This window comes from Salmo salar, chromosome 17 (genome assembly GCF_965601325.2).
Source record: "Salmo salar chromosome 17, fSalSal1, whole genome shotgun sequence".
Taxonomy (NCBI): Eukaryota; Metazoa; Chordata; class Actinopteri; order Salmoniformes; family Salmonidae; genus Salmo; species Salmo salar.
Genome location: NC_138307.1, coordinates 9,086,941 through 9,103,890, shown reverse-complemented (window position 1 = coordinate 9,103,890; position 16,950 = coordinate 9,086,941). Strand labels below are relative to the sequence as shown.

The 16,950-nt window shown below is 42.4% G+C and overlaps 1 protein-coding gene across 1 annotated transcript in view; it reads right to left on the bottom strand.

Annotated features, from left to right (window-relative positions):
- The window catches only part of LOC100380704 (lymphocyte antigen 75), a 40,391-nt gene extending 23,584 nt beyond the window's left edge, over positions 1-16,807 (bottom strand). Inside the window, exons 1-13 of the mRNA XM_014151417.3 lie at positions 16,518-16,807; positions 10,772-11,197; positions 7,789-7,962; positions 6,263-6,424; positions 5,736-5,855; positions 4,872-5,012; positions 4,374-4,565; positions 2,227-2,381; positions 1,845-1,949; positions 1,622-1,710; positions 1,182-1,351; positions 760-959; positions 385-527 (exon numbers count right to left, since the gene is read on the bottom strand). Coding sequence (XP_014006892.3) covers positions 385-527; positions 760-959; positions 1,182-1,351; positions 1,622-1,710; positions 1,845-1,949; positions 2,227-2,381; positions 4,374-4,565; positions 4,872-5,012; positions 5,736-5,855; positions 6,263-6,424; positions 7,789-7,962; positions 10,772-11,197; positions 16,518-16,620 — 2,180 coding nt within the window. The 5' untranslated portion in view covers positions 16,621-16,807. The remainder of the gene's footprint in view (positions 1-384; positions 528-759; positions 960-1,181; positions 1,352-1,621; positions 1,711-1,844; positions 1,950-2,226; positions 2,382-4,373; positions 4,566-4,871; positions 5,013-5,735; positions 5,856-6,262; positions 6,425-7,788; positions 7,963-10,771; positions 11,198-16,517) is intronic.
- Between the last annotated feature and the right edge of the window lie 143 nt (positions 16,808-16,950).

The window sequence follows — 16,950 nt, the reverse complement described above, 5'->3', positions numbered from 1 at the left end:
CTGTAAGTAAGCATTTCACTGTAAGGTCTACACCTGTTGTATTCGGCGCACGTGACAAATAAACTTTGATTTGATTTGTTGGCGTCCGTTACAGTGGTGGGAACTAGAGCAGTGTGTAAGCTCTGACCTATGACAGATATGGCAGTGTGGTGTGTATGTGTTTCACTGTATAAAGCTGGCATTAAGTTGCTGTTGTTGGAATGTGGTTATGGACATGTCTACATAATTCACATTGTTTAGTTGAGGTGACTAGACCAGTCTGACTACTGTGGCTGAGTTTGTGTTACCGCTGAGTTTGTGTGTTATCACTGTGTGTGCGTGCGCGTGAGTATATGCGCGAGTGGTGTGTGCAGCGTGTGTGTGTGTGGGTGCAAGGGCCCCTACCTGATGGAGTCTCTCATGACATAGTTCAGGGCTCCCATCTCCTGTGGGTGGTTGAAGCTGGGTAGATGGGCCCCTAGGGCCTCACAGAACCTCTCTGCCTCCTCCCAGGACCGCTTACGACTCAGCCTCTCCTCTTGGAACACCTGGCACAGCATTGCCACGGTTACCAATGCTAACACACCAACACCCTACGGTAATGTTGTTATAACACACTAACATATCGCAATCGGGTCGTCATGAGACCTCAATGTGCAACGACACAGTAACTTAAACCAACAAGGTCACTAAGGCGCAGTGAGGGGACACATGCTGGTGAGTGAAGTAAACTGGATCTGCGTCAATTCATTTCACGGACACACACAGGCCTACACACACCTTGTAGCAGTAGGAAATGCCAGGCCTGGATGTCCATCCATCAGGACAGGGGAGGTTAGGGTCGGGCTCAGGGACTAGGGGTTGTGGAGCGGCGATGTCTCTCTTACAGATGGAGCCAGCTTTAAACATGGTGCAGTTCTTTACTACCCATTTACCCAGAGGCTTGGCTGTGGACATCACTGCACAGCCCCCTGCTAGGGCTGAAACACACACACACACACGTAAGTAACTCGCATACACACATATGTAACACACACAGACACACACGTAAGTAACTCGCATACACACATATGTAACACACACAGACACACACGTAACTCACGCACACCCATCAAGCGTTTCTCTCCATCTCGCATCACTGAAACCCCAACAGGGTTAAACCCTTAAACCCAAATACAGAATACTTCACAATCTGGACCAACCTGGTTCAAACCAGCCCCAGTTGGTGTATGCGACATTGGTTCCCGAGCCATCCTGAGTGACCCACTGGTACTCCCCTGTAGTCTTTATGTCCTGGAGGCCGGTCCAGAAATACTGTCTCTTTACGTTGATCTCTTCCACAAGGAGTCTATTGATGAAGGCCTGTTCAAACCTGTGGAGAACACATTGAAGAACGATTGAGCCTGCATCCCAAATACCACTCTATTCCCTATGTAGTGCACTACTTTCGACCTTACACCTGTACAAGAGGGAACAAGACAATTAGCGAGACCACGCTGAGTGTTGAGAGGTAATGTGGAATGCTGTTGGGTTTTGGCACCCTTCCACGGCAATGTCTCAGAAACACAGCATTTACTTTACAGTGACTGGAAAAGAAAGAGTTAAAAGAAGGACTGAAAGAGATAAGATGGAATGGCTGTACCTGTTGTTTATGGTGAGATCACACCTGTCCTTGAACGACACTTCTTTAGAGTCCACTTTGTAGCACGAGTTCCCATGTCTCCTCCAGTCCTTCAGGAAGGGGAAGAGATGTAAACAAAACGAACAGATGAAACAAATGAAATCCATCAAAGGAGCTCAACCAAACTCCAGAAGGTACAGCTTGTCCTGGGAAGAGAAGGTTGGGGCTGGGGAGCGATGCTTACCCCTTCAGGAGGGCATCCTGACGTAGAAGACTCATTCACCTCTCCTTTCTTCTGACACATGAAAGGCAGCTTCTGGTCACAGCTCCTAACCCTCCAGCCATGAGACTGGACCACAGGAAAAGGAGATAAAGGCATGGATCTAGATATACCGTACATAGACTTCCTATAAATGCCCAACATCTAAGGTCTGCTATGAGCACAATGTCATGTTGATGCTATTAAGTGAGCAATGGGACCTGCTGTCTATTTCTTAGCAAATTGTTAGCCTATCAAAGCATGATATTGTTATAACATATCCATAAGTAGCCAAGCAAGATGTGTTGTAGGCTAAACCATCTTGCCAATTATCACACACACACACCCACAAACATGACACACACACCTCTCCAGAGTAGGAGACGCAGCCAGAGTCTCCTGAGGGTTGGATAGGATGATTCCTGTCCCAGTAGGTGAAGGAGACTGGTGTCTCATCAGCCCAGCTAAGGATGGCGGGGTTCCCTGTCCCCATCAGACCGATCCACACGTCCAACACAACATCTGACAGGAGGCCACCACAACATAACACTCCATTTAACTACTGTACAGCAGCTTGATCATTGATTGATTGATTCTGATGATCGAACATACAGTTGAAGTTGGAAGTTTACATACACTTAGGTTGGTGGCATTAAAACTCCTTTTTCAACCACTCCACACATGTATTGTTAACAACCTATAGTTTTGACAAGTCGGTTAGGACATCTACTTTGTGCATGACACAAGTAATTTTTCCAACAATTGTTTACAGACAGATTATTTCACTTAAAATTCACTGTATCACAATTCCAGTGGGTCGGAAGTTTTCATAGTTGACTGTGCCTTTAAACAGCTTGGAAAATTCCAGAAAATGATGTCATGGCTTTAGAAGCTTCTGATAGGCTTCTGATAGGCTAATTGACATCATTTGAGTCAATTGGAGGTGTTCCTGTGGATGTATTTCAAGGCCTACCTTCAAACTCAGTGCCTCTTTGCTTGACTTCATGGGAAAATCCAAAGAAATCAGCCAAGACCTCAGAAACAAAAATTGTAGACCTCCACAAGTCTGGCTCATCCTTGGGAGCAATTTCCAAATGCCTGAAGGTACCACGTTCATCTGTACAAACAATAGTACGCAAGTATAAACACCATGGGACCACGCAGCCCTCGTATGGCTCAGGAAGGAGACGTGTTCTGTCTCCTAGAGATGAACGTACTTTGGTGCGAAAAGTGCAAATCAATCCCAGAACAACAGCAAAGGACCTTGTGAAGATGCTGGAGGAAACAGATACAAAAGTATCTATATCCACAGTAAAACGAGTCCTATATCAACATAACCTGAAAGGCCGCTCAGCAAGGAAGAAGCCACTGCTCCAAAACCGCCATAAAAAAGCCAGACTACGGTTTGCAACTGCACATGGGGACAAAGATCGTACTTTTGGAGAAATGTCCTCTGGTCTGATGAAACAAAAATAGAACTGTTTGGCCATAATGACCATCCTTATGTTTGGAGGAAAAGGGGGGAGTCTTGCAAGCCGAAGAACAACATCCCAACTGTGAAGCACAGGGGTGGCAGCATCATGTTGTGGGGGTGCTTTACTGCAGGAGGTACTGGTGCACTTCACAAAATAGATGGCATCATGAGGGAGGAAAAGTATGTGGATATATTGAAGCAACATCTCAAGACATCAGTCAGGAAGTTAAAGTTTGATCGCAAATGGATCTTCAAAATGGACAATGACCCCAAGCATACTTCCAAAGTTGTGGCAAAATGGCTTAAGGACAACAAAGTCAAGGTATTGGAGTGGCCATCACAAAGTCCTGACCTCAATCCTATAGAAAATGTGTGGACAGAACTGAAAAAGAGTGTGCGAGCAAGGAGGCCTACAAACCTGACTCAGTTACACCAGCTCTGTCAGGAGGAATGGGCCAAAATTCACCCAATTTATTGTGGGAACCTTGTGGAAGTTTACCCGAAACGTTTGACCCAAGTTAAACAATTTAAAGGCAATGGTACCAAATACTAAACTTCTGACCCACTGGGAATGTGATGAAAGGACTCAAAGCTGAAATAAATCACTCTCTACTATTATTCTGACATTTCACATTCTTAAAATAAAGTGGTGATGCTAAATGACCTAAGACAGGGAATTTTTACTGGGATTAAATGTCAGGAACTGTGAAAAACTGAGTTTAAATGTATTTGGCTAAGATGTATGTAAACTTCCGACTTCAACTGTACATAAAACAGCCAAAGCCTCTCACAGAAGATAACAGAGCATTTCAACTATGTATCTCTGGCCAATGGCATGTCTTCCCCACACAGCACAACCAAACCGGTGTTATCTAACAGTGATCCACTGTAAAATGCTTAAGATGCCTAATGATAAGCACTATAATGCCCTTCCTTGAATCATGACTGATACCTATCACTAGAAGTCTCTAGCCATGCCTCAGGGCAATACAATGCCATACACGACAATTGTGGTTGGTTTCTCTGAGGATGCATTGTACCTGCATGGAACTGAGTGCTGATCATCTCCATGCTGTCCAGGCTGTGTAGACTGACCAGGCCTCCTCCGATGGTCTTACAGTAATTCTCGGCCTGAGCAAACATCTTTGGTTCATCCTTCACCAGCTTGTAACAGAACATGTTCCAAGGGGCCCAGCCCTCGTCACATATGGTGGATTTATACACCAAAGGCTCTGCAGAGAAAACATGATCAAGGAAAGATAGATAGAAATAATATTGTGTGAGTTAAAAGGCTAGGATGGCCTGACATGTAAATCAAACATTTGAGCACTTGGAAGAGCACACCAAAGACAAAAAACAGTGTGAAAAATACATGAGTTGAGATGCAAAGCTAGGATGGCCTTAAAATGTAGTGTTTCAGCACCTTGGAAAAGCGCTACATAAATCCCTTTGGCAGAGGACAGAAATACAGTACATCTAATTGGAGGATAAAAGAGTAAGACCTTCCCTATTAATGTGATAAACTGGTTGACTCTTACCTGTTGCTACCGACTGGGTGACGTTGACGTTTTTCTTACAGATGTAGGGAAGTTTTTTATCGCAGATCTCACTCTCGTAGTAGTTTTTCGAATTCATGAATCCACAGTCTGACTCCCTTAGGATTGATGTGTGTGGCATTGCTACACACAAACGCACGCACGCACGCACACACACACACACACACACACTCTTAGTTTAGCTTTCCTAATGAACCAGGAAATCAGTAGTTATTTCTGTTTGTTTATCAAAGTTAGCAGGCTTGCTCATTGATCCTGCTTTGTAGTAAACTCCTCGGTACTGAGGGTGAACAGTAATGCAACCCAGAGAGGTCAAAGGGCTCTGAGTAAGGACAGTGACGTCATCGCCACTCTGACAGAGCAGTCCAGTCCCAAATGGCAGCCTATTCCCATATACAGTGCACTAATTTGACCAGGCCACACGCTAATGTTTATATACAGAGGCCCATTCAGGCAAGTTGACTTGTTATTCAAGCTCGTTTACGACAATCCTCAAGCACACACACTGCCTGGCCCTGTGCAGTGCTGCGTCCAGTCACAATGACCCTGCCTGCCTTCTCACAACACAACACTGGCCTCTTTGTTTCCCTGGTGGCGGCATTGTGACACAGGCTGGAGAACGAGATGGGTGCCAGGCAGTAGGGTGGTATGGCTGTGGCATACCTGTACAAACCAATGCGTGTACTATTCAGTACTTCTGCCATGGCTGTATCGTTGTACTATAAATAGTTGTAACCTAGTTGTGACATTGCTATAGCCATATATGTACCATAGTTGTACCACAGTTGTCCAAAGTACCATGCTAAAGAAGTATGTCTGTGTGTATGTATGTCTGTGTGTCCTCACCTTTGTCCCAGCGCACGTTGTTGAGGGGTGAGCCGTCTGACCACTGCCAGCCCTGAGACGTGTCCAGCTGGTGTAGGCCGATCCACATCCTGTCTGGTCTGCTGTTATGGGCCACGTCCACTTCAGTCCACACAGAACAGAGACGAGACCAGATTAGACAAGCTACATCTAGCTACAAAGTAGATGACAGAATCTTCATTTTTACTGCCCTTGTGGGCATATATAATATCGGCAATTAGTCAATAAAAATAGCTGTTTTACCCCCTCTTAACAGTCAGTGAAATAGGTTCCCTATGTCTTATAAACTGTGATGATACTAGTGTAATAATGATGGATGGTAATGGCCAAGTATCTCCAAGTATTGTAGTCCCAAGTACTGTAGTCTCAATTACTTCGAGGTAAATAGTATGTGCCAAGTGGGTCATGCAGTACATGATTCATGTTACTGTTCCTGTAAGGCAGGTTTGGGATGTTTGTTTTGTATGAATGTGGCCATAGACAGCCACTATAGTGGAAGGCAGTCTTACAGATGGGGAAGGCTTGGTCCTCTGAGCTAGACACGCTGAGCAGGTCAGCACCCTGGCTGCGACAAGAGTCCAGCGCTTCCTGCCATGTCACTGCGACCTGGGACACAAACTCATAACAGGGTCCCCCCTCAGGGCCATTGAACAGGGCCTTGCAGCCTTCCTCTGTGAGAGAGATCAGAGAGGGGATTCAGCATTGTGGTAGTATGTGTGTGTATGTAGGGGGTTGTGCGCATATCCAGCAGTGCCGCTGAACACGATGTTTTGCTACAGCATTTCTCAACTAGCATCCAACAGAGAAATGTATCGTTACATATTTCAGTAAAATTTATTGTTAAATATATGACAAACAAAAACAGTGTCTGAACTCCACACATGTATTTCTAAACTAAGTTCCTCAGAGGTTTGACATCGTCAGACACTGGAAAATGTAATCTGTCAAGAAATACTTATATCACACCAAACATGCCAAAGTGAAGGATCGAAGGACTTTCTGGGTTCAGAGCAGTCTCGCCTAGCTAGACTGGAGCATTCAAATATTGTGGAAGTAAGCTGTCTGGTTCAAAAGACTAGGTTCAGAGCAGAGTTGGTGTCGCGGACGTCGTATTGAGTAGACCAAAATGCAGCGGGAATGTGAGTGCTCATCTTCTTCTTTTATTAAAGAAAGAACGTGATACAAAAACACCTGAAACAAAAACAACGACGAAAAACAGTCCTGTGAGGCACACAGCTAGCTACACACGGAACAACTACCCACAAAATCCATGACAAAACACCCCTACTAAATAGGACCTTCAATTAGAGGCAACGAGGAACAGCTGCCTCCAATTGAAGGTCAACCCAATAAACTACACATAGAAATAGAAAGACTAGAACGAACATAGAAATATACTAACATAGAACATTAACCACGAACCCCGAAACACATAAAACAACCACCCCCTTCCACGTCCTGACCAAACTACCATAACAAATAACCCCTTTACTGGTCAGGACGTGACAGTTGGGGTCAAGTCAATCTTAACTCCAGTCAATTACGGAAAATTATTTGCACTCCTATGGACATTTTTTTTTACATTTTAGTCATTTAGCAGACGCTCTTATCCAGAGCGACTTACATATTCCACATCCTTAATTCAACTGAGGGGAACTGAAATAGAATTGAGTCCAATCTTGATGCAAAGATCTTTCTACGTCCTTCTCTTAAAGGGAAACTCCTCCAAGACAAGTAGACTACTTAAAGGAAAACCCCATCCAAAAACGATCTTTTGGTATTTGTTTCATTAGTCCGTTGTTGATATAATCCCAAAATGTTTTGTATGTCAGCAATCGGGCAACTGAATTTGATTGCTGTCAGAAAGTTACAACTGACTAATGAAACAAATACCAAAAGATAGTTTTCCTTTAAGTACTCTATTAGTACTAGTTCCAGTAATCCTTATATGTGAAGGGAAACGGTACAAGAAGACTAGTAGTAGATTCATTCCAGAATCATGATTTATATCTATAATAAAAAGAAGACAACTTGCCATGTTTTAGACAATATCCCATCTTTTTGTCAGCATCATAGTCGGAGGTTGTGGAACACCAGTATAGTTCAGGTGATTGGTCGTCGGGGAGGCACTCGTGGTACCAGCTGCCGTTGTAGTGGAAGGGAAACTCACAAGGCTCCCCGGTCGACGTCCCATTGGTGGTGTGGACAACTATGGGTAGAGGAGAAAATGAATTAGAATGAATCCCATGGCACCCATTTCAAATTAGTTTATTAGGAATATCTGAGTTAGTATTCAATCTGGACACATCTAAAGATATGACCTCGCACAGTTTGACTGTCAACTCAACTGGATTTAGTATGTAGGACAGGTCTGTGTACAGGTCCTTAATGTAGGACCTGTACACAGAACACATTCATTGAATACAAAAGCTGCTACTTTCAATGGAGAGCCAGAGTTTAGATAATGTTAAACTGTATCATTAAGCAGAAGGCTACTTGCAAACAACTGGCATAAAGTGCCATAGATATGATTTAAAATGGAACCGGGTCAAGGGTATTTAATGTGACGCGCAGGGGGCATCAATTGGGTATGGCACAGTATGGCAGCCACCATACCCTAGTTCAACACCAACAATTTAAAATAGGCTACTAAAATCATTCCAATGCGGATTAAAATGCAAATGCAGTTTAGCGATATTAGCGGGCTAGCTTTACAATCATGTGGACAGCTCTGGGGCAGGCTGTTTATTGGTACATGTTTTAGGACGCTGTCACGCTCTGACCTATGAGAGCTGTTATTTCTCTGTATAGTAAGGTCAGGGTGTGATATGGGTGGGCAGTCTATGTTTGTTGTTTCTATGTTTAGTTCTTGTTTTTCTATTTCTATGTTGAGTTTTGGGATGATCTCCAATTAGAGGCAGCTGGTTCGTGTTGTTTCTAATTGGAGATCATATTTAAGTTGGGGTTTTTCTATGGTGTTTTGTGGGTAGTTGTTTTCCGTTTTGTGGTTGTTGCCTGACGGAACTGTTTGCTGTCGTTTTTGTTCCTTTGTAAAGTGTTTCATTAAATAATAATCATGAGCACTCAACACGCCGCGCCTTGATCCCCGATATATGACTGCCGTTACAGACGCCTCGGAGTGGGAGGGAAGGCTGCAGTGAACAACGCAGCTTTTCTCTCAAAACAATGCAGAGGTGGAAGATGGCTGAAGATAGCTAGGTAACTGCTGTTTGACTTGACAGGAAACTAAACTACTGTTTTTATTCCCGGTGCTGAGCTAGTGTGTAGCAGTTAACATTCTACAAACACATGTCATACAGCAATTAAGTCCCCTATCGACTGAGCCGAATAGAGCTACAGCAGCCAAGGTGATAAAGGCTGGAGTCAATTCAGCTGTTCTCCAAATTGCATTTTAGAGTTTTTAAAAATTGTGTAGAAATGCAGCAAATGAGCTTCAACTTGATAAAAAATATCACTTTGCCCCTGTCACGTTGCCATACCCTAAGTTTAGTTGAAATGACGGCCCTGTGCAAACGTGATGTAGTTAAGTGAAAATGAAAGCAAGTGTGTTCATACAGGCCTTGCTGAGTGATATTAGCCATGTCAACAGTTACAAGGAAGACTGTGGTAATTCTGGTTGGAAAGATTCCCTTTCAATTCCAAACGGAACAAATGAAACATGTGACTGCCAAGCAGAGCTCTGTAAAGTGCACCTGACATTAGCATACAACAGACCAACAGTCTCCAAGTGATACAGGATGTTGTTCATAAAGATATCAATGTAAATGTCTAGGTACACTACTGTTCAAAAGTTTGGGGTCACTTAGAAATGTCCTTGTTTTTTAAAGAAAATAACATTTTTTTTGTCCATTAAAATTACATCAAATTGATCAGAAATACAGTGTAGACATTGTTAATGTTGTAAATGACTATTGTAGCTGGAAATGGCAGATTTTTTATGGAATATCTACATAGGCGTACAGAGGCCCATTATCAGCAACCATCACTCCTGTGTTCCAATGGCACGTTGTGTTAGGTAATCCAAGTTTAGCATTTTAAAAGGCTAATTGGTCATTAGAAAAACCTTTTGCAATTATGTTAGCACAGCTGAAAACTGTTTTCTGATTAAAGAAGCAATAAAACTTATTTTAGCCTTCTTTAGACTAGTTGAGTATCTGGAGCATCAGCATTTGTGGGTTCGATTACAGGCTCAAAATGGCCAGAAACAAAGAACTTTCTTCTGAAACTCGTCAGTCTATTCTTGTTCTGAGAAATGAAGGCTATTCCATGCGAGAAATTGCCAAGAAACTGAAGATCTCGTACAACGATGTGTACTACTCCCTTCACAGAACAGCTGTCTCTAACCAGAATAGAAAGAGGAGTGGGAGGCCCCGGTGCACAACTGAGCAAGAGGACAAGTACATAAGAGTGTCTATTTTGAGAAACAGACGCCTCACAAGTCCTCAGCTGGCAGCTTCATTAAATAGTACCCACAAAACAGTCTTAACGTCAACAGTGAAGAGGCGACTACGGGATGCTGGCCTTCTAGGCAGAGTTGCAAAGAAAAAGCCATATCTCAGACTGGCCAATAAAAAGAAAAGATTAAGATTGGCAAAAGAACACAGATACTGGACAGAGGAAGATTGGAAAAAGGTGTTATGGACAGAAGAATCTAAGTTTGAGGTGTTTGAATCACAAAGAAGAACATTCGTGAGACGCAGAAAAAATGAAAAGATGCCAGAGGAGTGCTTGACGCCATCTGTCAAGCATGGTGGAGGCAATGTGATGGTCTGGGGGTGCTATGGTGGTGGTAAAGTGGGACATTTCTAAGTGTCCCCAAACTTTTGAAGGATCGTGTATATCTAAGTTCAGTGCATTCTTGTAAAATGCGGCTAGAGGTTTTATACATGTAATAAGCATAGATAGGCCTACATGAGATGGGATAAACTGTTTATTCTATTATGTCCTATTCTATTCCATTAGGAAAATAAGCCGCTCAGAGGACAGAACACACTCACTGCGCATCGGCCGCTGGCAGATATTATCGGTCGACTCATCCCTCCTCCAGGCATCTGAGGAGTCGCGCTTGGCACTGACCAGCCCGTCGGTCACCGTGAGGCCCATCTGGTACACCGTATAGATGGCCCCGTCCAGGCAGCGCCACAACAGCATGGTGGCCTGCATGGAGTCACAGCTGAACAGAGATAGGGCCTTGGTCTTCACCTCCAGACCCAAGCACTGTGACGTGCCCACGTGGAAGAGACGGTGGCCGGACCCCCACTTCCACTGGGACCCCCTGGAGCCGTCACACTCCCCCAGGGTCACGCTGAACCCAGACCCTGCAGATTTAGCCCCTGCTATCCCGGAAACTCCAGTCCCAGATGTGGACATAGCTACCAGGCACTTTCCTGTGCTCACATGCTGGATGGTGAAGGTGTCGTCACCTGGAAATGATCATGAACACACAGTTGAAGTCAGAAGTTTACATACACCTTAGACAAATACATTGAAACTCAGTTTTTCACAATTCCTGATATTTAATCTGAGTAAAAAATCTCTGTCTTAGGTCAGTTAGGATCACCACCTTATTTTAAGAATGTGAAATGTCAGAATAATAGTAGAGAGAATGATTTATTTCAGCGTTTATTTCTTTCATCAATTCCCAGTGGGTCAGAAGTTTACATACACTCAATTAGTATTTGGTAGCATTGCCTTTAAATTGTTTAACTTGGGTCAAACGTTTCGGTTAGCCTTCCACAAGCTTCCCAAAATAAGTTGGGTGAATTTTGGCCCATTCCTCCTGACAGAGCTGGTGTAACTGAGTCAGGTTTGTAGGCCTCCTTGCTCGCATACACTTTTTCAGTTCTGCCCACACATTTTCTATAGGATTGAGGTCAGGACTTTGTGATGGCCACTCCAATACCTTGACTTTGTTGTCCTTAAGCCATTTTGCCACAACTTTGGAAGTATGCTTGGGGTCATTGTCCATTTTGAAGACCCATTTGCAACCAAGCTTTAACTTCCTGACTGACGTCTTGAGATGTTGCTTCAATATATGCACATCATTTTCCTCCCTCATGATGCCATATATTTTGTGAAGTGCACCAGACCCTCCTGCAGCAAAGCACCCCCACGACATGATGCGGCCACCCCCGTGCTTCATGGTTTGGATGGTGTTCTTCGGCTTGCAAGCCTCCCCCTTTTTCTCCAAACATAACGATGGTCATTATGACCAAACAGTTCTATTTTTGTTTCATCATTTCTCCAAAAAGTACAATCTTTGTCCTCATGTGTAGTTGCAAACCGTAGTCTGGCTTTTTTATGGCGGTTTTGGAGCAGTGGCTTCTTCCTTGCTGAGCGGCCTTTCAGGTTATGTCGATATAGGACTCGTTTTACTGTGGATATAGATACTGTACCTGTTTCCTCCAGCATCTTCACAAAGTCCATTGCTGTTGTTCTGGGACTGATTTGCACTTTTTGCACCAAAGTACGTTCATCTCTAGGAGACAGAACATGTCTCCTTCCTGAGCGGTTTGACGGCTGCGTGGTCCCATGATGTTTATACTTGCGAACGATTGTTTGTACAGATGAACGAGGTACATTCAAGTGTTTGGAAATTGCTCCCAAGGATGAACCAGACTTGTGGAGGCCTACAATTTCTTTTCTGAGGTCTTGGCTGATTTCTTTGGATTTTCCCATGATGTCAAGCAAAGAGGCACTGAGATTGAAGGTAGGCCTTGAAATACATCCACAGGTACACCTCCAATTGACTCAAATGATGTCAATTAGCCTATCAGAAGCTTCTAAAGCCATGACGTCATGTTCTGGAATTTTCCAAGCTGTTCAAAGGCACAGTCAACTTAGTGTATGTAAACTTCCGACCCACTGGAATTGTGATACTGTGAATTATAAGTGAAATAATCTGTCTGTAAGCAATTGTTGGAAAAATTACTTGTGTCATGCACAAACTAGATGTCCTAACCGACTTGCCAAAACTATAGTTTGTTAACAAACAATTTGTGGAGTGGTTAAAAAACGAGTTTTAATGACTCCAACCTAAGTGTATTTAAACTTCCGACTTCAACTGTAAGTAAATATAGTGATATTATAGTCATAATAAAGTGTTAGTAAATATAGTGACATCACTACAACAATATAAGTTCATTCAACACAATATTTTATTATGTTTACAATATATTTTGTATCACTATTCATTAGAATGTTTGGTTGATATCTATCTTGTCTAGAGGTCGACCGATTAATCAGAATGGCCGATTAATTAGGGCCGATTTCAAGTTTTCATAACAATCGGTAATCGCTATTTTTGGACACCGATTTGACGATTTCTTATTTTTTTTGTATTTACATTTTTTTTTTACACTTTTATTTAACTAGGCAAGTCAGTTAAGAACACATTCTTATTTTCAATGACGGCCTAGGAACGGTGGGTTAACTGCCTTGTTCAGGGGCAGAACGACAGATTTTTACCTTGTCAACTCGGGGATTCGTTTTTGCAACCTTCCGGTTACTAGTCCAACGCTCTAACCACCTGCCTTACATTGCACTCCACGAGGAGCCTGCGTGGCAGGTTGACTACCTGTTACACGAGGGCAGCAAGAAGCCAAGGTAAGTTGCTAGCTAGCATTTAACTTATTTTATAAAAAACAATCAATCTTAACATAATCACTAGTTAACTACACATGGTTGATGATATTACTAGTTTATCTAGCGTGTCCTGCGTTGCATATAATCGATGCGGGTGATGATTTAACAAGCGCATTTGCGAAAAAAGCACTGTCGTTGCACCAATGTACCTAACCATAAACATCAATGCCTTTTTTTAAATCAATACACAAGTATATATTTTTAAACCTGCATATTTAGTTAATATTGCTGCTAACATGAATTTCTTATAACTAAGGAAATTGTCACTTCTCTTGCGGTCCGTGCAAGCAGTTAGGGTATATGCAGCAGTTTGGGCTGCCTGGCTCATTGCGAACTGTGTGAAGTTAATTTATTCCTAACAAAGGCCGTAATTAATTTGCCAGAATTGTACATAATTATGACATAACATTGAAGGTTGTACAATGTAACAGCAATATTTAGACTTCGGGATGCCATCCGTTAGATAAAATACGGAACGGTTACGTATTTCACTGAAAGAATAAACGTTTTGTTTTCAAAATGATAGTTTCCGGATTCGACCATTTTAATCACCAAAGGCTCGTATTTCTGTGTGTTATTATGTTATAATTAAGTCTATGATTTGATAGAGCAGTCTGACTGAGCGATGGTAGGCACCAGCAGGCTCGTAAGCATTCATTCAAAAAGCACTTTCATGCGTTTGCCAGCAGCTCTTCGCAATGCTTCAAGCATTGTGCTGTTTATGACTTCAAGCCTATCAACTCCCAAGATTAGGCTGGTGTAACCAATGTGAAATGGCTAGCTAGTAAGTGGGGTGCACGCTAATAGCGTTTCAAACGTCACTCGCTCTGAGACTTGGAGTAGTTGTTCCCCTTGCTCTGCATGGGTAACGCTGCTTCGAGGGTGGCTGTTGTCGATGTGTTCCTGGTTCGAGCCCAGGTAGGAGCGAGGAGAGGGACGGAAGCTATAATGTTACACTGGCAATACTAAAGTGCCTGTAAGAACATGCAATAGTCAAAGGTATATGAAATACAAATGGTATAGAGAGAAATAGTCCTATAATAACTACAACCTAAAACTTCTTACCTGGGAATATTGAAGATTCATGTTAAAAGGAACCACCAACTTTCATACGTTCTCATATTCTGAGCAAGGAACTTAAACGTTAGCTTTCTTACATGGCACATATTGCACTTTTACTTTCTTCTCCAACACTTTGTTTTTGCATTATTTAAACCAAATTGAACATGTTTCATTATTTATTTGAGGCTAAATTGATTTTATTGATGTATTATATTAAGTTAAAATAAGTGTTCATTCAGTATTGTTGTAATTGTCATTATTACAAATACATGTTAAAAAAATCCGCCGATGAATCGGTATCGGCTTTTTTGGTCATCCAATAATCGGTATCGGCGTTGAAAAATCATAATCGGTCGACCTGTAGTCTTGTCCCATCTTAATATAAGTTTAGCTGTGTCACGGCTGTTTGAAGGAGCGGACCAAGATGCAGCGTTTGTGTAGTTCCACATTTTATTTAATCTGTGAAACGTAATGCAATAACAAAATAAACTTAAGGACAAAACAACAAACCGTGACGCAGGAGGAACAAACACACTCACAAAATATAATCACCCACAAAACACAAGTGGGACAAACATCAACTTAAATATGGCCTCCAATTAGAGACAACGACAACCGGCTGCCTCTAATTGGAGGTCATGCCAAACAAAACCCAACCTAGAAATACAAAACTAGAAACTAAACATAGAAATACAAAAATGGACAAACACCCCCCTGTCACGCCCTGACCTACTCTACCATAGAAAATAACAACTTTCTATGGTCAGGCCGTGACAAGCTGCTGGTTATCGTTGCCTAAATAGTTCAGCTTGTCGTGGAGGCAGGGGACCAGACGAAATTTCAAGGCAATCAACAACAGTCAGATAAGCAAAAAAAAATATCTAGAAACACCAGGGGTCTATTGGGCCTGTGCTTATCATGGTCTCCAACATTGATTGCTGATAATATTCTCAGTCAGCAGGCCAATTGCTTTTATCCTCCATCATGTGGCAGCCTTAAATCCATGAAACATTCTACCAACAATACAGAACTGTTTTATCATTTCCTAATCTGGACTAAAGAATTTAATTGAATTAGAGGCCAATTAAATACAACTGGGTATGATGTTTCACTCTGAACTGTGTCTAATGTATCACTCTGAAACACTTTTGGTGAGCCTTTATTTTCAACAATTAGATACAGTATAAAATGTGCAAATGTGAACGTGCATGTGTAATAAGGAAGACCATATAAGGAACTATTAAACAGTAAACAACATCAAATTAAATTGTATAATTCTCCATAATGTATTGACCTGATTTACTGGACAAACCATAAACGATATCACGTGTACTGTGTAATAGGTTAGCAGTTGAACTCAGAAACATGACAGACTGCATCTCTGAGTTGAACATATTCAGCCTATGATGAGTATGAGATTAGATATTTATAACTGGCACAGCAACACTCTGTAGGTCTAATTTAGGCGGCCTACGCTCATTAAAGAGAGGCTAACGGGGAGAGAGAGAGAACAGTACTTGATCATGGGGATATGATCATGCAAACTGTTTTTACAGATACACCGACAACGACCACATTCTGCAACATTTGGATCACTTCAACTGCGTGCAACCTTGCAGCAATGACTTTGCAACATTGTCCCAAAAGACTCAATAGGGCTGCACATTCTGAACGCGAGAGGAGTTTCAAGACGTCATTGTTTTAATCCTGATTGATATACTTTATAAAATGGTCATTACGCATTTCGAAAGCAGATGAGGAATTTGATGGGCCATAAACGCAAATAAACCAAAGTCCACATATGGCTTAAAAAAAAACAAGTTGATTATACGGCAAACGTACGTTGCTTTCTGCTTTTGAAATTGAACAAAGGGGCTTGACGTCCCATTATTGAGCCTAACCCCCCCATTCAAAACAATAATAGGTTACCACCGACTCTCCAAGTAGCTGTTGAGTCTATGGAAACGCGATAATCTTTCAACGAATTTATCCAGTTATGGGGCGGGCTTGCCTAGGGATGGAAAGCACCTTACTTACCGGAATATGTAGTTGACGCGCAACTTCCAAAACAAATAGTTTTATCCCAAAAGAATAAGAAAAAACATAGGTAAACTGTTGCTTGAAGTGTCATTTTATCCATGGTTATAATACCACGGATTCTCTATTCGGATTCATACGTCTCCAGTAGCCAGCCTACAGTTTGCGCATACCCAATTCTGCGTTTCAAAGTAGCACGAGCCTACTTCACAATTGTTGACTGACAGCTGGTTGACTAACCTCTACCCCCTTCCTAGGCTGTTAACGGTTTCTGCGTGTTGCCCCATGGAAGATTGCGCGCTTGTGATTCGCCAACAGTCGACTACGCATCACAGACCACGCCCAGTCCGCGAACTGAAAGTGACAACTTTATTGATGTTATTTTTCAACATAATACACCATTCACAGTACATATGTATTATGCTGCGTCAAC